The sequence below is a fragment of the Mobula hypostoma genome, chromosome 2, assembly GCF_963921235.1.
Source record: "Mobula hypostoma chromosome 2, sMobHyp1.1, whole genome shotgun sequence".
Classification (NCBI taxonomy): domain Eukaryota; kingdom Metazoa; phylum Chordata; class Chondrichthyes; order Myliobatiformes; family Myliobatidae; genus Mobula; species Mobula hypostoma.
Genome location: NC_086098.1, coordinates 28150984 through 28175033, shown reverse-complemented (window position 1 = coordinate 28175033; position 24050 = coordinate 28150984). Strand labels below are relative to the sequence as shown.

At 41.4% G+C, this 24050-nt stretch overlaps 1 protein-coding gene across 12 annotated transcripts in view; it reads left to right on the top strand.

Annotated features, from left to right (window-relative positions):
- Positions 1 to 24050, top strand: part of epb41l2 (erythrocyte membrane protein band 4.1 like 2) — a 195604-nt gene that overhangs the window by 59970 nt on the left and 111584 nt on the right. For all 12 annotated transcript variants that reach the window (XM_063034592.1, XM_063034657.1, XM_063034648.1 and 9 more), the window contains one exon: positions 16884 to 17397. In XM_063034592.1, coding sequence (XP_062890662.1) covers positions 16900 to 17397 — 498 coding nt within the window. In that variant the 5' untranslated portion in view covers positions 16884 to 16899. The remainder of the gene's footprint in view (positions 1 to 16883; positions 17398 to 24050) is intronic.

The window sequence follows — 24050 nt, the reverse complement described above, 5'->3', positions numbered from 1 at the left end:
CCCTCTCTTCATCTCGAGCCAAACAGTTCCTGTACAATTCCAGCTTTCAGTGAATATGGAGAATTGCCTTTTTTCCACGGAAAGGGTAATTTCCACTCAGTCTATTTCTGATCATTAGTCATCCTCAAAAATATCAGGTGGCACTTAGTCACCAATAATCTCTAATATAGATGTCCAGATACGGCTTTTGCCAGCTCCAAATGCGACAGCCTTGGTCAAAATAAGCCCAAGAGATGAATTCCAGAGGTGAAGTGATGGTGACCATCCTGGACATGAAGGCAGGATTTAACCAATTGTGGAATAGGGCCTCCTTGGTAAAACTGGAGTTAATGGGCATTAAAGGGAAAGCATTAGTGCCATGTATGAAAATGGTTGTTATGAGGTTATTCAGCCTCAGTTACTTGCCAGTTGTCCTATGTATATCTAACTATCAACATCTTTCCTTCCATGGTAAAGTCATAAGGTCTGTTCATGGTGGAGTGCACAGTGCCTGCAATTCTGAAGAAACTCAGCACCATCCAGGACCAAGTGATCTGCCTGATGAGTGGCACCCCATTTACCACCCTAAATATTGATATCTGCACTGAGTGCAGTGGCTATGGTGCATGTTATTTGTGAAACACATTATGGTTATTTCAATAACCATGCCTGTACCACTGTGAAAGAGGAGGGCAACAACTACAAGGAAATGCCATCACTTGCCAGTTTCCCCCTTCAAGTCACGTATTTTCCTGACTTGGAAATGCGCTCTTACTTTTTATTTTGCCGCAGGATCTGAAGGCTCATTTCCTCCCTCAAGCATATTGAGGATTACTTGATTAATAATTCTTAATTTAATGCCAATCTTGAGACCATGGAGACAGTTGCTCTTGATTTTGTTCAAATGGAAATTGAGTTTAGTCCAAAAAAAATCATATTGGTGATGAGGCATGCTAGTGGCTCTACCTATTAGAAGTTTGAGTTGATCTGGTTTGTCACCAAAGACTAGCAAATTTCTATGTTGTCTGGTGGAGAACATTCTGAATAGTTGCAACACAGCCTGGTATAGAAGCCCCTATGCACAAGATTGCAGAGGTTGTTCACTTGGCTAGCTCTGTCATGGGCAATACCCTCCTCACCATCAAGGACATCTTCAAGTAGCGGTGTCTGAAGAAAGCAGAATCCATCAGAAAGGGCCATCACAATCCAAACTATGCCCTGCCCTTGCTACTGTCATGGAGTGGGGTACAGGAGTCAAAAGATGCAGACTCAATTTGGAAACAGCTTCTGCCCCTCAGCCATCAGATTCTGAATCGTTCATGAAAATATGAACTCTTTTATCCCCTTTGTTTTTGTACTACAGGTGCACATTCCTTTATCCGAAATTCTGAAATCCAAAAAGCTCCGAAAACCGAAGTTTTCTTCGCCAACAGCTGAAGTCACTCAGGTGTGACGTGGTAGCACTAGCAGAGGCCGCCAGACGTCAGTTGTGGCTCAGCGCTCGTACTGGTTACACGTGCATTTGCTGTTTGCTGGTATATTGTGTTCACTGTTGACTTTGTGTTTAATTTCACTGTGAAAATGTCAAAAAGAGCTGCAGATACCCTTATGGGTAACAATGAGAAAAAGAGAAGGAATCTTCTCTATCAGAAAGAGGAGTTATTGCAGAAGCTTGATCGTGGTGTGTCTGTGCGGTGTCTTACTGAAGAAAATAGTATCGGAACTACCACTGTATATGATTTAAATAAACAGAAAGACAAGTTACTGAAGTTTTATAGTGACAGTGACGGTCTACATTTATTCCAATAATTCATTTACCATGTGTTTGATTCGGTTCATTTGAAGCTGTATATTTTCGTTTTATTGAATGTTTTTGGAAATAAAATTTCTTGTCATTATTCCCTAAACAATACAGTATAACAATTATTTACATAGCTTTTACATTGTATTAGGTATTATAACTAATCTAGAGATGATTTAAAGTATACTGGAGGATGTGCGTAGGTTTGGTGCGCCGCTGGGTCCTAAAGTCCACCGCCCTGAGACAGGTTAAATAAGGGACTTGAGCATACGTGTTTTTTGGTATTGTGGCGGGGTGGGGGTGGTGTCTGAAATTCAAAAAATTCTAAATTCTGAAATGCAACTGGCCCCAAGGATTTCGGATAAGGGATTATGGACCTGTACTTATTTTGTAGATTGTTAGCAATTTTATCTTTGCACTCTACTGCTGCCACAAAACAACAAATTTCGTGTCTTGTAAGACAGTGATAATAAACGCAATTCTGATTGTGCTGCACTATTTAAATGTATGTTGCTTTGCAGTAGATGACTGTCGCAGAGCATCTCACAAATGGTTTTCCTTAACTTGTGTGAGCTTGTTGTAAATTTGTGGAGCTATAAGAATGGGTTAGCTGGATTGTCTTTTCATTAAAAACATGTGAATGACATCTTCCTATTTATGACCATCCTGTGATTCTCAAGGGCAGGTGGAGAAAATTGAACTGAGGTTTCCAAATTGTATCAATTCTGGATTATATTCCATTGTTGGATCTGACTGTTTAGTTCTTAGGTTAGACTGTTAAATTGATATATTCTTTGCCGCTTAACAATCAATTATCAGCTTGTATTTTACTGAATATAATTATATTCAAGTAACTGCCCAGTCTGCTTCCTAGACTATGCAAGTTCAGTGTGTTCCTCTAATTTTCCTTCTCTGTAGTGTGAAAGAGGTATACCACAAAAAAGTGGCATCTTAATCTTGGATCGCAGCTTTCTCTTCACTTAATAAACCTCTATCACTGTTCATTTCAACTACTTCGTTCTATCAACACTCAGTAAAATGATCGTAAAGCAACAAGTATTGTACTGCTTTCCTGACATCTGAAAGAACCTTGGATTCCAACATCCTTTAGCATTTTCTAAAGAATTTTTATTTTTATGCATGCCAAGATGTGTATATTTTGTTAATTTTATTGTCATATTTATAGTGTACTGTTCTACTGTTGAAAACAAGGTATTCGTATGTATGCCTAAGACAAGAATAAACTTGAGCAGATGGAAATTCTGAACCTGTTTAGAATTCAGATGCAGCACCCAGAATTTGTAGAGATTTGGAATCGGATTTATTATAATTGATATGAAGTATTATAATTGACATGTTGGGAAGTTTGTTTTTAATGACAGCAGTTACAGGACAAGCCATAAAAAAATTACTATGTTACAGAGGGAAAATGTGTAAAAGCAGAATCGTGAGGTACTGCATAGAGTGTTCAAAAATCTGATAGTGGAGGGAAAGAAGTCATTCCTAAAATAGTCACAGAACACTACAGCACAAAAACAAGCCCTTCAGCCTATCGAGTCCAGGTCCAACCATTAATCTGCCCATTACCATCGACCTGCACCTGGACCATAGCCCTGCGTACCCCATGTACCTATTGAAATTTCTTTTCAGCGTTGAAATCCAAGTCGTATCCATCACTTGCACTGGCAGATTGTTCCACAGGCTCTCTGAAAATATTCCCCCTCATGATCCCCTTAAACATTTCACCTTTCACCCACCCCAGCCTCAATGGGAAAAGCCAACTTGCATTTACCCGTCTATGCATGTCATAATTTTGTGTACCTCCATTAAATCTCCCAACAGTCTTTTATGTGCTAAGGAATTTTAACATGCAGGTCGATTGGGGGAAAACTAGGTTGGTAATGGATGTCCAGACTGAGTTTGTTGAATACCTACGAGATGGCTTTTTAGGATAGTTTGAGCCTACTAGGGGATCAGTTGTACTGGATTGGGTGTTAGGTAATGAACCAGAGGTGATTAGAGAGCTCAGGGTAAAGGACCCCTTAGGAGGAAGTGATCATAATATCATTGAGATCAACTTGAAATTTGATAGGGAGAAAGTAAAGTCTGACATAGCAGCATTTCAGTGGAGTAAAGGAAATTACAGTGGTATGAGAGATGAGCTGACCAAAGTAAATTGGAATAAGATGTTGGCAGGGATGACAGCAGAGCAACAGCAGCTTGAGTTTCTGGGGAAAAATGAGGAAGGTGCTGGGTAGATGTATTCCAAAAACAAAGAAATACTCAAATGGCAACCATGGCTGACGTGGAAAGTCAAAGCTTAATGTAAAAGCAAAAGAGGAAATACAACAAAGCAAAAATTAGTGGGAAGATGGAGGATTGGGAGGCTTTTAAAATGCTACAGAGAGCAACTAAAAGAATCATTAGGAGGAAAAAGATGAAACATGAAAGGAAGCAAAATCAAAACGGATAGGAAAAAGTTTTTGAAGTATGGAAAAAGAAAAATAAGGGAGATGAGAGTGAATATAGGACCACTAAAAATGAGGCCAGAGTAGTAATAATGGGGGCCAAGGCGATGGCAGATGAACTAGATGAGTATTTTGCATCAGTCTTCACTGTGGAAGACACCAGTAGTGCACCAGATGAAGGGTGTGAGGGAAGAGAAGTGCTGCTCAAAAAGTTGAAAGACCTAAAGCTCCTTAACGCTCCCGAACTAGATGAACTGTACCCTACAGTTCTGAAAGATAGCGGTAGAGATAGTGGAGGCATAGTAATGATCTTTCAAAAATTATTAGTCTCTGACATGGTGCCAGAGGGCTGGGAAATTTCAAATGTCACTCCACTCTAAGAATGGGGGAAGGCAGCAGAAAGGAAATTATAGACCAGTTAGCCTGACCTCAGTGGTTGGGAAAATGTAGTCAATTATTAAGGTTGAAGTTATGGAGTACTTGGTGACACAGGACAAGGTAAGCATGGTTTCCTTGAGAGAAAATCTTGCCTGACGAACTAGTTGGAATTCTTTGAGATTACAAGTAGGATAAATAAAGGGGATGCAGTGGATGTTGTATATTTGGACTTTCAGAAGACTGCTGACAAGATGCCACACATGAGACTGCTTACCAAGTTAAGAGCCCATGGTATTACAGGAAAGTTACTGACATGGTTAGAGCATTGGCTGATTGGTAGGAAAAGGCGAGTGGGATAAAAGGATCCTTCTGTGGTTGGCTGCCAGTGACTAGTATTTCACAGGGGTCAGTGTTGGGTCTGCTTTTTATGCTGTGTATAAATGATTTGGATGATGGAATAGATAGCTATGTTGCCGAGTTTGCAGATGATACAAAATGATGGAGGGGCAGGTAGTTTTGATGAAACAGGTAGACTGCAGAAAGACATGGACAGATTTCAAGAATGGACAAGAAAGTGGCAAATGAAATACAGTAGTGGAAAATGCATGGTCATGCACTTTGGTGGTAGAAATAAATGACAGACTATTTTCTAAGTGGGTAGAAAATCCAAAAATCTGAGATGCAAAGGGTCTTGTGAGTCCTTGTGCAGACCCTAAAGGTCAACTTGCAGGCAAGTTGGTGGTGAGGAAGGCAAATACCATGTTAGCATTCATTTCAAGTGATCTAGAGTACAAGAGGAGGGATGTAATGCTGAGGTTTTATAAGCCACTGGTGAGGCTCACCTTGAGTATTGTGAACAGTTTTGGGCTTCTTGTCTAGGAAAAGCTGTGCAGGCATTGGAGAGGGTTCAGAGGTGGTTTACAGGGATGATTCTGGGCATGAAAGAATTATATGAGGAATTGAGGAATGTTTAATGGGTCTGTACTCACTGGACTTTAGAAGGACAAAGGGGTATCATATTGAAACCTTTTGAAAGGCTTAGAGTAAATGTGAAAAGGATGTTTTCCATTCTGGGGGAGTCTAGGACAAGAGGGCACAGCCTCAGGATAGAGGAGCATCCATTTAAACAGGTGTGGAGAAATTTCTTTAGCCAGAGTGATTTTGTGGAATTTGTTACCACAGACAGCTGTGGAGGCCAGTTAGTTGGGTGTATTTAAGGGAGAGATTGATAGGTTCTTGATTGGACATCGCATCAAAGGTTACGGGGGAGAAGGCCGGGGAGTTCCATCACCAATCGTTGCAGCACAACACTAGTCATGGGCCTCCAATCAGAGAGGCAAATATCTACTACCACTCAACATACACAAAATGCTGGAGGAACTCAGCAGGACTGGCAGCATCTAGGAAAAGAGTACAGTTGATGTTTTGGGCTGAATTCCTCCCAACATTTTGTGTGTTGCTCAGATTTACAGCATCTGCGGATTTTCTCTTGTTTGTGATTAGTCTACTACTACTCTCTGGCTTCTCCTGCAAAGTCGATGTCTAATCTAGTTTTCTACCTCATCTTGAATGCCAAGTAACCAAACCTTCTTGACAAACCTCCTATGCAGGACCTTGTCGGTGGCCTTGGTAACGTCCATGTAAACAACATCCACTGCCTTGTCTCAACTTTCCTGATAATTTCCCTGAAGAACTCTTAAGATTGGTTAGACAAGAACTGTCACATACAAAGTCACATTGACTATACCTAATCAGTCCCTGTCTGTAGTGTGACGACAGACCAAATTATCAGAAGATTGATGCCAATAAGAGGACAATGGGGGAACATTCAGAAATGTTAATGAGAGACGAGAGGGATTAACGAAAAGGAGACACAGTTCCGAGTATTGTCAGAGACCACTTGCTTTGAACTGTTTGAAGTTCGATGGACAGGCGATACCCCAGCAGGGGGATAAAAAGGGACAGGTTCGCTAAGGCAACAGACACACGACTCCACGAGGTAACGAGACCCTGGAAGCGGTGTGCCCCCACAAGTTGGTGAGAGTTTTGGAGGTCTGGTCACAGGACCAGCCATAGACGCACAGGGTAGAAAGGTACGGGTCAGCGGGAACCTGGTGTGTGTGTCCGCCCTTGCCTGGGAACGGAGGGGTCACAGTCGGTGACCTCAGAAGACATTACAAAGGGCTCGCCCGAAAGCTAACTGCGAGGAATATCGAAGGTCTGTTTGGAATCCGATTTGCATATTCATTCATTCTCTCTCTTCTCCCCACCCCAACGGCACAACAGCGATTACTGCGAACTGAACTGAACTAAACTGAACTGAACTTTGCGTCACTTGAAACTGATCATTTACCCCTAGACTGCGATAGAGCTTGATTGATCCTATTATCATAGTTCCGTGTACATGTGTGTTTATTCATTGCTAACCTGTTGCATTTATATCCTTTTGATTAGAGTACTGTGTTGCTTATTTCTTTAATAAAACTTTCTTAGTTCCAGTAATCCAGACTCCAACTAAGTGGTCCATTTCTGCTGGTTTGGCAACCCAGTTACGGGGTACGTAACAATAGAAACATAGAAAACCTACAGACAATATAGGCCCTTCAGCCCAAAAAGCTGTGCTGAACATGTCCTTACCTTAGAAATCACATAGGGTTACCCATAGCCCTCTATTTTTCTGAGCTCCATGTACCTGTTTAGGAGACTCTTGAAAGACCCTATTGTATCTGCCTCCACCACCATTGCCGGCAGCCCATTCCACGCACTCACCACTCTGAGTTTTTTAAAAAAGAAACAATTTACTCCTGACATCTCCTCTACCTACTTCCAAACACCTTAAAACTGTGCCCTCTCATGCTAGCCATTCCAGCCCTGGGAAAAAGCCTCTGACTATCCACATAATCAACGCCTCTCATCATCTTATACTTGTATATTTGGCCCCTTAGAATCCCTTCCAGTAACTTTCCCAGGCTTGCTGGGTTATAATTTTCTTGCTTATTCTTAAGAGCCTTTCTTAAACAACAGAACAACATTAGCTATCCTTTAATCCTGTGCTAGGGCCCCTGCAATTTCTGCACTTGCCTCCCACAGGGTCTAAGGGAACAACTGGTCAGGCCCTGGAGATTTATCCACCCTAATTTGCCTTTGCAGCAAACACTCCCCTGCCTGTTAGCTGTATAGGGTCCATGATGTCATTGATGAAATGAGTTCGGCCACACGAAGGCCACTTACCTGGGAATTGTGGTGACACGGGCAGCTGGCACCGATGCAGGCTAAGGTGCGGGCTATCTCGGAGGTCCCCACCTCGACAGATAAGAGAGCCCTGAGAAGGTTCTTGGGGATGGTGGGATACTATAGGAAATTTTGCAAAAACTTTGCGGATATTTCCCTCCCTCTCACTAAGCTTTTGCCAAAGAATGCGAAGTTTGTATGGAGCAACCTTTGCCAACAAGCCTTTGAGAGTCTGAAGGCGATTCTGTGTCACCATCCTGTGCTAAATGCGCCTGATTTTTCAAAACCCTTCTCCCTAGCAACAGATGCTAGCAACGAAGCTGCCAGGGCAGTGCTGTTGCAGACCGACAAAGAGGGGGTTGAGCACCCAGTCGCTTACTTCTCCAAGAAATTTAATACCCATCAGAGAAATTATTCCACTGTGGAAAAGGAGTTACTGGCCATCATACTAGCATTGCAACATTCTGAAGTTTATATTTGCCCAGCACGGAAACCACTGGTAATTTACACCGACCACAACCCTTTAGTGTTTTTGGCCAATATGAAAGATAAAAACAAAAGATTGCTAAGTTGGAGTCTGGTGCTACAGGAATTTGATATCAAAATTACACATATAGAAGGGATGGAAAATGTGATTGCTGACTGTCTGTCAAGCTGTTGACAACTTCAAGCTCGCTGTATTAGCCAAATAGCTGATAAAGATGTATATTTGTGTGTATTAAATAATGTATTCATGTTTGTAATTTTTACCCCCGGTAAAAATCCTTAAAGGGGGGATGTGTGACAAGAATACACATAGATTAAGATGTAGCTGTCCTGTGCTGGCACCAGTGGGATCAGCAGTTGGTCTGCCACCTGTCTTCAGGAGAGAGAGAGATAAGGAAAACAATGGAGCAGCATTTGGAGATGTTAATGAAGGGGAAGGAGAGCTGTCAAGATCGGCTCCCCCTTTGAACCCCGAACTGTTTGAAGTGATGGACAGGCGATACCCCAGCAGGGGGATAAAAAGGGGCAGGTTCGCTAAGGCAACACACACGACACCCGAGGTAACGAGACCCTGGAAGCGGTGCGTCTCTCACAAGTCGGTGGGAAGTTTTGGAAGGCCGGTTGCGGGACCAGGCCATAGACGCACAGGGTGGAAAGGCACGATCGGCGGGAACCTGGTGTGTGTCCAACCTTGCCTGGGTGCCGGGTTCACCACAGAGAAACGATCGTATCGGGAAACGGAGGGGTCACGGTCGGTGACCTCAGATGACATCACAAAGGACTCGCCCGAAAGCTGACTGCGAAGGTCTGTGTGGAAGCCTTGAATATTCATTCGTTTTGCTCTCTCTCTCCTTCCCCCCACTGTCCATCGCCACTGCAGCGATTACTGCGAACTGAACTAAATTGAACTGAACTTTGCGTCACTTTGAAACTGGTCATTTACCCCTAGACAACGATAGAGCTTGATTGATCCTGTTATCTTAATTCTGTGTACATGTATGTTTATCATTGCTGAACTGTTGCATTCATTATCCTTTTGATTAGAGTACTGTGTTGCTTGTTTCTTTAATAAAACTTTCTTAGTTCTAGTAATCCAGACTCCAACTGAGTGATCCATTTCTGCTGGTTTAGCAACCCAGTTACAGGGTACGTAACAAATGTAATCACAATTCCTTGATCTTACCATTCTTACTCCTCAATTCTACCCATAAAGCCTCACTACTCGTAAAGCTCTCCAGCCTGTTCTGTCTGAGCACTGCCATGATATTTTCCCTGACTAGTGATGCTGCCAACACCATTTAATCCCTCCCTTTCTGTCACATCTAAAACAATGGAATCCCAGAACACTGAGCTGCCAGTCCTGCACCTTCTCCAACCAAGTATCACTAAGGGCTGCAATGTCATAATTTTGCGTGTTGAGCCATGCCCTAAGCTCATCCGCTTTTTTCTACAATCCTACAATTCTCCTTTCATTGAAATATCTGTGGGTCAGAGCATCAGCCCCTCCATGCTTGACTTTTCAATTCCTGACTTTGTATGTTGGCTTAATTACATCTTTATCCACAACCACTCCATTAGCTGCTCTGGCACTCTGCTTCCTATCCCCCTGCCACTCTACTTTGCACTTGCAATCCTTCCCATGAGGATATTAGTCCCTCTTCAGGTCAGGTGCAATCCACCTCTTCTATAGAAGTCCCACATTTCGTGGAATAGAGCTTGATGATCCAAAAATCTGAAGCTGTTCTGCCTGCACCATCTCCTTGCGTGTTAAATTGTATGATCTTCCTATTTCTGGCCTCTTTAATATGTGGCACAAAAATTTTGAGTGAGGATCTTCAGGCTGCTTCCTGATGATGGTAATGAGAAGAGGGTATATCCCAGATGCTGAGAGTCTTAAAAGATGGATGCTACTTTCTTGAGGCACCATCTTTTGAAACTGTCCTCGATGGTGAGGATGGTTGTGCCTATGATGGAGCTGGTTGTGTTTACAACCCTCTGCGACCTTTTTCAATTTTGTGCTTCGATGCTAGCTGGTGATGCAACCAGTCAGAATGCTCTCCACTATTTGCTTGTTTTTATGACTTGCCAAAGCTCTTTGAACTCTTAATGAAGTATAGCCTTTGGCGTGACTTCTTTATGATTGCATTAATGTGTTGGGCCCAGGGTAGATCTTCTAAGGTATTGTCACCCTGGAGTTTGAAGCTACTCGCCTTTTTCACTACTGACCTCATGATGGGGATTGGCGTGTGTTCTCCCATCTGGAGTCCACAATCAGTTCCTTAGCTTTGTTGATGTTGAATGCACTGTCATTGTGATGCCACTTAACCAGTGGATCTATCTTGCCTTTTCACCATCTGAGATTCTGCAGTGGTGTCTTTAGTAAATTTATAGATGGTGTTAGAACTGTGCCTAGCCGCAGTCATGTGTAGTGGGATGAGAGCAGTGAACTCAGCATACCGCCTTGAGATGCACCTTTGGTTGATTGTCAGTAAGGAGGAGATGTTATTACTGATCCACACAGCCTATGGCCCCTCAATGAGCTCAATGATCCAGTTGCAGAGGAGGTATGAAAACCCAGGTTTTAATTCTTGTTCATTAGCATTGAGGGGATGATTGTGTTGAATGCCAAGCTGTAATTACTAAACAGCCTGACATGGGTATTGCTGTTGTCCAGGTGATCCAAAGCCAAGTGGAGAGCTAGGTGAGATTGTAGATCTGTGGTGACAGTAGGTGCAAGAAACTGGCCGTTCCCCAGTAGACTTCATGAGTATTGCAATCCAACTCTTGAGTACAGTCACAATAACATTTAGCAAGTATCTCTAGAAGATCAGGGCTTCAACTTTTCCCTGAATGGCCCTTGTGTGCAATTTGGGTTGTTGATTAATCTGTCCCACGAAGGTGCTTTACACGATGCAGTGATGCTGTAGCTTGAGTGTTATCGTCTTACATGTTAGAATATTTTACAAATATTTTGTTGAAGTACTGCTTTTTAATGTAGGATGAAGAAAATTCATACAATTTAATATTCAACCCTGTTTGTTTATGCCACTTGTGATATGCTACTTGTGGTTTCTTCCTCCTTCGTTACAGCTACTAACACTGGCCTCATATCCTTCTCACTTCTCCCTTCCATTTATTCATTCAACTTTAAAAGAACCACCTTTAAGGGATTTCGGGGATCATGTTACACTGTAGAACTTGTTCTTTAACAACTGCTTAGGTGAAATGATATGCTTTATTTGAAACTGTGCTTGGGTAAACTGACATCCTATCTTGTATGAACCTGGTAGTTACAGTAGATTACACACATTCTATAACCTGACTCCATATTTTACATGAGAAGAATGTGTCCAGTGAAGCATTATAAGACCATGTGGAACAATTGAATTAATGGATGCGTTTGTGCAGAACTTTGGAACAGATTGATAACCAGACATGCTTTCCAGAAATATTTGCAGGTTGCACCGTACTTTTATCCCCTGAAACATCATATGATACAAAATGTACAATAAACTTTCTTGTCACCCCTGCCTTAAATAATATTGCTTTTACAAGAATCACAAGGAAGTGAAAGCTGATTTTCCATTTAAAAGCCAACCCTTACGCTAATGGCATTCTAGTTTATTTTGAGTATGATGCTGCCCCAGTGGTTTGATTTCTGACATTTACTGAAAGGGAGAAGATAAAGCAAAGTTCAAAGTACATTTATTAAAGTACATATGCTTTATACAACATTGAGATAACACTCCTTTCAGATAGCCACAAAACAAAGAAACCGTATAGAACCCATTAAAGCAACAGAAGATTGTCAAACACCCAATATGCAGAGAAAGTAAACACAAATAATGCACGCGATTAAAGGAAGCCAATAGCACTCAGAGTGAGTTCACAGCCAGGCAGATTCAGAAGTTAGTTGCGAGCTGAAGTCCAGTGCAGAGATGAGTAAACCTTGCGGAGCAGTGAGCTGAATCAGACTGTAACTCGCCTCCAGCCCCGACACCCTGACCTTTTCAATCTAGCCCAGTGCTTATTTGATACAAACCTCAGGGTATTCCTTGTTCTCTGACCTGGACCCCATCACTTTGATGAGCTCTCAGGCCCGGGCCCCGCTGCCTTAATTTGGCCTTTACCCAACTTTTCCAATTCGGCTTGATACTTGAGTCGATCAAATTCTGGATCTTTCCTTGATCTCGGGCCCAGGCCTATGCTCTGCCTCGCCTCTGTTCTGCTGCATCGAATTGCCTCCAAGTCTGCTCCAGCAATGGCCATACATTGGCTCATTCCCTGTTCTCTGGCCCAAACCCTGCCACCTTGATTCGGTCTGTGCATGTTTTGCAGCAACCTGCACCTTTGAGTCTTCATTTCACACTGCAAAAATCCCAAGTTGTTTATGTGGTTCAAAAGCTCAACCCGAAAGGGAAGTTACAGGCTATTGTTTGCAGTGATCATTTACCAGAAAACGCGTGAAGAAAGTATTTAGTCGTTCTTTGTTTTACTTGCCACCAGCATTTAGTCGCTGAGTTTCGCCAGCACCTTCTTAAACTCGAAGAGCATATGGTCAACAGCAATATATTCTATATTTATAAATTAAAATTTGTAATAGTGATTGTAGGCTTGTATTAGGTGGGGGGGGTAAGAGTAAAAGGTAAGAAGTAGGAGTTTCAAGGTGTTTCAATTGATTGTAGTAAAAATACACCTGTATCTGGAAGGTGCAGCTGGTGGTAAGTCAGTATCCTGGCAAAAATGACACCATGAAGACAAAAGAACACTCTTAACTAACACGGGAATAAGTTAAGCACAAGTCAGGCGATGGATACAAGAAAATTTCCAAGTTACTGAATATCTGGGGGGGGGGTTATATTGGCTAACATAATTGGGAGAAATGTACCTAATTCACAAGCACCGACATTGAGTTGTGCTTTAAGAGGCTGGCCTGATGTGGTAACATTATTATGCAAAGATTTTTTGCAAGCTTTTGTGTTTAGGTTTTCGAGTTCAATAAAATATGTTGCAGATTTCATTAAACATAAAATGCCTCACTTTGATTTATTTGCGAAAACCTACAATATCATTTCATTTTCATTCTTGGCCGCCTCTCACATCTCCAAGCCTGAATGCTTGAAAACGCGCTGAGCAAAACTGTTCTGAGTTGTCTTACTGCTTTTTATTCACCAACTATCAGTGACAAAAATCACTGCTTCTTGAACACAAACACACGCAGCTGATGCTATCTAAAACTGTTCGCTCTAAGCAAGCTGTAGCATCTAATGGCCACGCAAGTGGTTGCGACTGATGCTAGTTTAAAAACTGGCTAGCAACAGTCTCCTGTCCCAATTAAGTGGCATCATGTTCCAAATAAACAAAAGATATCCTGGCTATTTTCTTGATTAGTTTTTGTTCTTCAAGAGCTGTCCCCCAATTAACTTCTGGCCCAATTAATAGTGCAAAAAGAAAGCAAAATGGTGAGCAAGGCACACAATGCAGGAGGATTTCAGCTTCGGAGGAGAATAAACCTTCAGTATTTTGCACCAAGACCCTTCATCAGGATAGTGAGGGAATGTTTATGGTTCTTGCTCATTCCCTTCTGGTTGCTGTCTTTCCACTCCGCTTTAATCCTGACTGACACTTCCAATTCCCCACAAGTGCTACTTGACCCACTGAGGTTCTCCACAATATTTTTTATTTAAGGTCAAACTGCTTTCATTCAGTTTTCTGCTTTGTGCGGATAGTGATCTACAAAGTATTTAAAGTTGTAATCAGGATATTAATGAACTTAAAGTTTATGTAAAGCTAAATTCTATTCTTTTAGAAGAGTTGTATGGTCTAGCAGTTAACAGTATGAACCTTAAGTATAAGAATCAAACACACAATTTGAGTTGTTGCGGGAGGTCTGTACATTATGTTGCTATTTTTTGCCACCTACACTGAAAACGCCAGTTGGAAGTACAATTGTCTAGCATACTGGAAGAATTCAGATGTTCTGAAAAGTACGGAATGATTCACAAGTATTAAATAAGTAAAGCAGAAACTCTTCGAATTTGTTGAAAATCTTCCAGTGCAGTCATGGAATTGTTCAGTCATATTGCATAGCAAGAGGCCATATAGTTAAATTGTTCCCACACTACCATTGTTTCCACATATTACTAATGTGTTTACTCTTCCACGTATTTATTCAAGTTATTTTAATCTACGTAATTCTATCAACTACATTCCAACTGAAGTTTTACATTTTTCCTTGTATTATCTAATTATTTCCCAATTGAATTAAATGTAACTTTGAGTAGGAAGAATCCAGTACTGTATTTTATTTATGATGGAAAGGGTGTATTTAAAAGAAACTTTTAAATCAGTACAAGCTGCCATTTATTTAAATCAATGAATTGATTCATTCAATGGTAAAAGAAACAAAATCTTCCCCTCCCCGACTGGAGTATTATGTTGGTATGCCTTTTGAATATAATTTTCTTTTGGATGAGTAATGCTACCACGCTGAAGGACTGAGATAATTATCAGACAATTAATCCACTTGGCTTTTTCTATCATTGTTCCACCGGTGTGAATGGTGTCACTTTCAGTGTGGTTGTTCTGCAGTCAAATTTCCTATATTGTACTGGGTCTGCAGAAGAAGCAATGATTTGCTTTCTTCGCCTATCTTTTGATTCATTTGTGTCTAGAGATCGATTTACTGCCTCAAATATTGTCAGTGACTTTGCCTCCACTGCTTTCAACAATAGAATTTTACAGGTTCACCACTTAGAAATTTCTCAGCTCATTCAAAAATGGCTTTGCCCCATAACCTGTGATGCCAATCTAGGGGTTCCCAACCTAGGGTCCACAGGTGCCTCAGTTAATGGTAGGGGCCCATGGCAAAAAAAAAGTTGGGAACCCCTGCTCTTATCCCTTTCGTTCTAAATTCCCTAGACAGGGAATCTGTCCTCCTTCTATTTAGCCCTGTCAGACTTTCCTGCATTCAATATAGTTACCTCCTTCATCTAAACTTTAGTGAATGTAGGCTTGTCTGTTCAGTCCCAGATATTGGTCTGGTAAAGTTTAGTTGCTCTTCCTCTATGCTGAATATATCCTTGGATAAAGGGACCAAACCAAAATTATGTATAATTGCCCAGGTGTGGTATATCAAGACCAGTACCTTTGCTTCTCTTATGAAAGGCAACTTACCATTGGCTGCATTAAGCCAATGTACATGCATGCTGCTTTCAATGACTGGTGTACAAGGCCGTTTGGTTCTAATTTGTGTTTTCATCTGTTCTAATCTTGGTTTTGAATAGCGTTGTACTGTTTCGTACGTGTTCGCTCTGTCTGCCAGAGAAAGCAGGCTCTCTCAGTGGCCACACATTTTAATTCCAAGTCCCATTCCCATTCTGATATGTCTATCCAAGGCTTCCTTATATTCCGTCTGGGTAGCCTCCAACCTGATGGCATGAATATTGACTTCTCTAACTTCCGTTAATACCCCACCTCCCCCTCATACTCCATCCGTTATTTATTTATTATTTTATATTTATATATTTATATATTTTCTCTCTCTCTCTCTCTCTCTCTCTCTCTCTCCTTTTTCTCCCTCTGTCCCTCTCACTATACCCTTGCCCATCCTCTGGGCTCCCCCCCCCTTCTCCCTAGGCCTCCCGTCCCATGATCCTCTCGTATCCCTTTTGCCTATCACCTGTCCAGCTCTTGGCTCTATCCCTCCCCCTCCTGTCTTCTCCTATCATTTTAGATCTCTCCCTCCCCCTCCAGCTTTCAAATCTCTTACTAGCTCTTCTTTCAGTTAGTCCTGACGAAGGGTCTCAGCCTGAAACGTCAACTGCACCTCTTCCTAGAGATGCTACCTGGTCTGCTGCGTTCACCAGCAACTTTTATGTGGATTTTGTGTAAATGTAAGCTTGAAGCTACTTTATTTGGTTCCCAGTAGAAACATATATTCTTTACTGGAGCAACTTCATAACTAGTTAGATTGTATGATTGAACATGTAATTTGAAATAGTTCATGGAATTTGAAAACCTACTGTGGCATTTTTCTCGCAATCACTTAAGCACCTTGGCTACCGAATACATCGCCCTTTGCATTTGACAATTGACTCTGCCTCTTTGTATCACGCATGTGCAGTTTTATCTGGTTGAAAGTGACTAGATGGAGCTGAATGCACAGACTACAATGGCATAGCAGTTGGGGAAATTAAACAAAATTTGACAAATTTCTAATACATTTATTGAACATCAACATTGTCCTATTATGTTTTGTTTTTTTGTTTCTAAGGAAGTGACTTTCACTCAACTAATATATCAGTGTAAGTACATAATGTAGCATCATTGGAAGAGTCAATTATTTACCTAGTGACTTAATATTTTGAATTTGTTATTTATCCAATGTTCATATTTGAAACTTTTGCTGGAAAACCTGCAAATGTGTTAAGAAAATTATTGTTGAGATTTCGATAATACATTGCCAATCAAATGAGAATTTTAGAAATTCACTTTTTCTAATTAAAAATTTCTAATTTGTTAAAATATTCTTTTTGCAGTTGTAGTTGACCAATTATGACGACCGAAGCTGGGTCTACAGTTCAGGTAAAGGAGGAGTCAAAAGAAATGGAACAGGGTGATTTTGAAGCATCAAATCCTGACAAGTCTGCCAGTTTAAATCAGGAATCAGAGAAAGAAATTCAGGAAGATAAGCAGCCTGAATCCACAACACAGCCTCAGAAGGAACAGGAGTCAAGTCCTTCAGTTTCAAGTGCAAGTACGCAGGCCACTCCTTCTGTTAGCAGTGACAAAAAGGATCAATTGAGTAGTAAAGGATTGTCCCGTTTTTTGCCTGGATGGTTAAAAAAGCAAAAACCACTTTCCCAGGTGGAAACTACAGAAGGGAAAGAAGCCGATGAGGGCATTCAAGCTGACGAGAGAAGTTCAGAAAATGAACAACCAGGGTTTATGAAGACTGCATTAGAAAATGAAGTGGTGAAAGGATTGGAAGAAGAGCAGAGCCATACAGGTGAAATAAGGGAGCAACAGTCTTTGAGTAGTGCAGGACTGCAGGTAAAGTTGATTACAATTACCATTTTAAAATACAATGCTGTGCTGTTATACTGGAGTTCTGTAATACTGAATCTCACACTCTTGACTTTTTTTGTCATATCTTATTTACAATTCTATTTCAAGTCTATATTTTGTGGCGTGCAGTTTTAATAAAGATCTGTTGAGTTTTGCAACGTGATCCAAAGAATAACTTGGATTGTGGGGTGGGGGGAGTAATCAAAAGCAAAATACCTCAGATTCTAGAAATCTGAAAAGAAGCAGATGATGCTTCAAGTGCATATTAGTCCTGTGTAGCATTTATAAAACATGTATTTGAATACTTCCAGCTTTGTTAGTTTGTTGCATGACCTGTAATATCTGAAAATAAATATTTTGTGAACATTAGCTTGACCCAAGAAAGAATTTTATTTAAGACACTGAACCTTCTGTTCATTTCCAATCCTGTATTTTCAAGTAGATATTCAGGGCGTCTACTGGCTGATAGAATTAAAATTTTTTTTTGTCTTTTTAAATAGTTTTAAGTATGGTGATGTGAAGTTTGCTAGACTAGATAAGCCTAAGGTCCCTCTAGTTCATCTTTCGCAATTTAAAAAAAATACTGCAGTAATTTATACTGCTGTCACGAAAACAAATTTGGTGACAAATATTTGTTTTGATAAACCTGATTCTGATACAAAACCATAAGATGTAGGAGCAGAATTAGGCCTTTTGGCCCATTGAGTCTGATCTGCCATTTCATCATGGCTGATCCAATTTTCCCCTCAGCCCCAATCTTCTGCCTTCCCCCTGTATCCCTTCATGCCCTGACTGATCAAGAATCTATCAACCTCTAAATATACCTATGTACTTGACTTCCACAACTGCCCATGGCAAAGAATTCCACAGATTCACCACTCTTTGGCTAAAGAAATTCCTTGTCTCCGTTCTAAAAGAGTGCTCCTCTATTCTCAGGCTGCGTCCTCTGGTCTAAGACTCTCGCACCATAGAAAACATCCTGTCCATATTCACTCTATTAAAGCCTTTCACCATTCAATAGGTTTCAATGAGGTCACCCCTCATTGTTCTGAATTCCAGTGAATACCAGAGCCATCAGATGCTCTTCATACGACAAGCCATTCAATCCCAGAATCATTTTTGTGAACCTCCTTTGAACCCTCTCTGGTTTCTAAGATAAGAGGCCTAAGCCTGCTCTTAATACCCCAAGTGAGACCTCACCAGTGCTTTATAAAGTCTGAACATTGCATACTTGCTTTTATATTCTAGTCCTCTTGAAATGAATGCTAACATTGTATTTGCCTTTCTTACCACAGACTCAACCCACACACTAACCTTTAGTCCCTTTGCACATCAGTTTTTTTGTATTTTCTCTCTGTTTAGAAAATAGTCAACCTTTTCATTTCGTCTACAGTGCATGACTATACGTTTCCTAACACTGTATACATCTGCCATTTCTTTGCCCACTCTCCTTCTCCTCTAGCCTCTCAACTTCCTCAAAACTATCTGCCCCTCCACCTATCTTCATATTGTCTGCAAATTTTGCAACGAAGCCATCAATTCCATCATCCAAATCATTGACGTATAATGTAAAAAGAATCTGTCCCAACACAGACCTCTGTGGAATACCACTAGTCACTGGCAGACAACTAGAGAAGGCTCCCTTTATTCCCGCTCTTTGCTTCCTGCCAGTCAGACACTGCTTTATGCATGCTAGAATATTTCCTGTAATACCGTGGTCTTGTAGCTTGCTAAGCAGCCTCATGTGTGTCACCTTGTCAAATGCCTTCTGAAAATCCAAGTACACAACATCAACTGATCCTTCTTTGTCTGTCCCGGTTGTCACTGCAAAGAATTCCAGCAGATTTGTCAGGCAAGGTTTTCCCTTGAGGAAATCATGGCCTATTTTATTGTGTGCCTCCAAGTACTCTGAGAGCTCATTTTTAATACAGGTTTCCCCCGCCATCCGAAGGTAGAGCGTTCCTATGAAATGGTTCGTAAGCCGGAATGTCGTAAAGCGAAGAAGCAATTACCATTTATTTATATGAGAAAAATTTGTGAGCGTTCGCAGACCCAAAAATAACCTACCAAATCATGCCAAATAACACATAAAACCTAAAATAACAGTAACATATAGTAAAAGCAGGAATGATATGATAAATACATAGCCTATATAAAGTAGAAATACTTTTCCACAATCATTGCAGTACTGTTCTTCATAGCGAAAATCTCACGCAAGCACTCTTGGCAGAAACACACTCTCCAGTAACCTTTAAGCTATGAAGGTGCCAAATCATACCAAATAACACATAAAAATACACAGCCTATATAAAGTAGAAATAACATATATACAGTGTAGTATCACTTACCGGAATTGGGAAGACAGCGCCGAGCATACTGTTGATGGTGTGTTAGGCTGAGTCGTCAGAGGTTGGGGTGGTGCAGTGGCCCCCACCCTCCGGGCAGCGAACCGATACCGATCCGCGGAGAATGCAGCGGTAGCCGGACGCACCCAGCACATCTTTAAGAAAAAAGCTGAAATAATCAAGCTAACTAATTAGGTGCCACCCAGCACGTAAATGATTAGCTTGTTTATTTTGACTTTTTTCTTAAAGATGTACTGGGTGCGTCCCGGCTACCGCTGCATTCTCCGCGACCTGGGGGTTGGGGTGGTGGGACACTGGGGTGTCATCTCATCGTCAGCTGTTTCCATCACGGCAGGCAGGTCATCTTCTTCTATGTCTACCTGCCTCGATGGCGAAGGTCGAGGTTCGTCATCTGCTGTGGCTGATGTGGAAGGCTTGCTTGACTGCTTAGCCTCGTGCATTTTTCTATCATACAGTTCTTTGTAAGTACTCAAACCATCTTGCAAATATGCCCTAAACCGACGTACCCTTTCAAAATTAAAATCGTACTTTCTTGCAATCATTGCAGCGAAAATGTCACACAGTTGCTTCATGTTCAGTTCCTGGACGACTTCACTTTTGGTCCATTCGCTACTGCATTCGGTTTCGATTGTTATCCTTTCCTCTTCCAATTGCATCAGCTCTTCATCTATCAGTTCTTGGTCATGGGATGCCGAAACCTCTTCAACATCATCTTCGTCAACTTCCACAAGCCAAACTCACTTTGTCCTTGCTTCGTTCACCACGATCAAAATGCTTAATTATGTCTAGTTTTACGCTAAGTATAACACCCTTATGAGCTCTTCTAGGCTTTTCCGATACCTTAGAACTCATCTTGCTAACGGCTGCTCACGGGCACGTGTTTAAGCAATGCCGGCTAGAATGCAGTTCTGGGGGAGGAGTGGCGCTCGGGGTGCGCGTTGCTTTTTATCGCGCACTGCTTTTTTCGCATGCTGCCTTTTTTCGTAACAGTGAAAACACCTTCTGTTAGCGAAAACAGGTAATTAATGTAGGTCTTTCATAACAGTGAGGTTTTGTAAAGCGAATGTTCGAAAAGCAGGGGAGACCTGTAATCGATTCCAGCGTCTTCCCAACCACTGAGATTAGACTATCTGGCCTATTGTTTCCTTTCTTCTGCCTCTCTCTTCTTGAAGAGTGGAGTGACATTTGCAGTTTTCCAGTCTTCTGGTACCATTCCAGTAAGATTCTTGAAAGATCATTCCTAATGCCTCCACAATCTCTTCAGCCAACACTTTCAGAACTTTGGGGTGTACACCATCTGATCCAGGTGACTTATCTACCTAAGCACCTTTCAGTTTCCCAAGAACTTCTCCCTAGTGATGGTAACTTCATACACTTCATCTAGAGCTTCCACCATACTGCTAGTGTCTTCCACAGTGAAGACTGATGCAAAATGCTAATTCAGTTCATCTGCTATTTCCTTGTCCCCCATTACTACTCTCCCATCGTTTTCCTGCATCCAATATCCACTCACGCCCCTCTTTTACACTTTATGTATCTGAAGAAGCTTTTGGTATCTTTTAATATAATGGGCTAGATTACTTTCATATTCTATCTTTAATGACATTTTAGTTGCCTTCGTTGGTTTTTAAAAGCTTAGCAATCTCTAACTTCCCTCTCATCTTTGCTCTATTATATGCCCTCTTTGGCTTCAATGTTGGCTTTGACTTATTCGCCATGGTTGTGTCAACTTTCCTTTGGAATACTTCTTCCTCTTTGGGACGTATATATCCTGTACCTTCCGAATTGCTTCCAGAAACTCCAACCATTGCTGCTCTGCCGCCATCCATGCCAGTGTTCTTTTCCAACCAATTTGGCCAATTCCCCTCTCATATCTCTTAATTCCCTTTGCTCCACTGTCATACTGAAATATCTGGTTTGAGCTTCTCAAATTTTAGGGCGAGTTCTATCATCTTATGATAATTTCCCCCAATGGTTCTTTTACCTTAAGCTCTCTAATCAATTCTGGTTCATTGCACAACACCCAATCCAGAATAGCTGATCCCTAGTGGGCTCAACCATGAGCTGCTCTAAAAAGCCATCTTGTAGGCATTCTGGATATTCCTCCTCCTGTAATCCGGTGCCAACCTGATTTTCCCAATCTACCTGCATATTGAAGTCTCCCATGACTATTGTAACATTCTCCTTTGGCATGCTTTTTCTTTCTCCAGTTGTAATTTGTAGGCAACATCCTTACTATTGTTTGGGACTGTGTCCAAACCCCATTAGGATCTTTTTACCCTTGCAGTTCCTTAGCACTATCCACAATGATTCATCATCTTCCGACATAATGTCACCTCTTTTGAATTATCTTATTTCATTTTTTAGCAACAGAGCAACGCTACCCCCTCTGCCTTCTTGCCTATCCTTTCGATACAAATTCCTATCCATGGACATTAAAAGCTCCCAGCTATAATCTTTCAGCCATGATTCCATGATGCTTTCAACATCATACCTGCCAATGTGCAACAGTGCTGCAAGTTCATCTACCTTATTCTGTATACTGCGCGTATTCATATACAACACCTTCAGTCCTGTATTGACCTTTTTCAATTTTGTCACACCATTCCCAACCTTTTGATTCCTAACTTTTTCCTGAAGTCTTACCAACATCTGCTTCTGCCACCACAGCCTCTCCACTAACTGTTCTGCCACTCTGGTTCCCATCCCCCTGCAACTCTAGTTTAGACCCCACTGTGCAGCATTAACAAACCTTCCCACTAGGATACTTGTTTACCTCCCCCCCACCCCATCCCCTCACTTTCTGTAAGGGCCCAATGATCCAAAAATCGTATGCGTCCCCCCCCACACCAACTCCTTAGCCACGTGTTAAACTGTGTAACGTTTCCAGTTTTAGAGAAGTATTGATTATTTTCTAAATGGAGAAAAATTCAAAAATCTGAGTTGCAAAAACACAAGTTCTTGTGCACGATTCCTGAAAGAAATTACAGATTGAGTCCGTGGTGAGGAAGACAAGTGCAAAGTTAGCATTTATTTCAATAGGACTAGAATATAAAAACAAGGGTGTGATGTTTTATGAGATTTTATAAGGCTGGTGAGAACGGAGGATTTTGAGCAGTTTTAAGCTCCTTATCTAAAGAAGGATGTACTGACATTTGAGGGGTTCAAAGCAGGTTCACAAAAATGATTCCAGAATTTCTTACCATATGAGGAACATTTGACTGGGCATGTACTCACTGGAATTCAGAAGAATTGGGGGGGGGGGTGTCTCATTGAAACCTAACGAATGGTGAAAGGCCTCAATAGAATGGATGTGTAGAGGCTGTTTCCTGTGATAGGGGAGTTTAAGACCAGAGAACACAGCCTTAGAATAGAGGGATGCCCAATTAGAACGGAGAGGAGGAAGAATTTCTTATATTTGCCTGATTTACAAACTTGCTCTCCACTCCAAATTGAGAAATACAATACTGTGCAAAAGTCTTAGGCATCCTAGCTATATAAATGGTAGGGCATTGAAGAATGCTGTAGAACAGAGGGATCTAGGAATAATGGTGCATAGTTCCCTGAAGGTGGAATCTCAATGTGGATAGGGTGGTGAAGAAAGCTTTTGGTATGCTGGCCTTTATAAATCAGAGCATTGAGTATAGGAGTTGGGATGTAATGTTGAAATTGTATAAGGCATTGGTAAGGCCGAATTTGGAGTATTGTGTACAGTTCTGGTCGCCGAATTATAGGAAAGATGTCAATAAAATTGAGAGAGTACAGACGAGGTTTACTAAAATGTTGCCTGGGTTTCAGCACCTAAGTTACAGAAAAAGGTTGAACAAGTTAGGTCTTTATTCTTTGGAGCGTAGAAGGTTGAGAGGGGACTTGATAGAGGTCTTTAAAATTATGAGGGAGATTGATAGACTTGATGTGGATAGGCTTTTTCCTTTGAGAGTGGGGGAGATTCAAACAAGAGGACATGAGTTGAGAGTTAAAGGGCAAAAGTTTAGGGGTAACATGAGGGTGAACTTCTGTACTCTGAGAGTGGTGGCTGTGTGGAACAAGCTTCCAGCAGAAGTGGTTGAGGCAGGTTCGATGTTGTCATTTAAAGTTAATTTGGATAGATATATGGACAGGAAGGGAATGGACAGTTATGGACCGAGTGCAGGTCGGTGAGAGTAGGAGTTCGGCACGGACTAGAAGGGCCGAGATGGCCGGTTTCCGTGCTGTAATTGTTATATGGTTATATATGTGCCTAAGAATTTTGCACACTACAATAAGTGTATT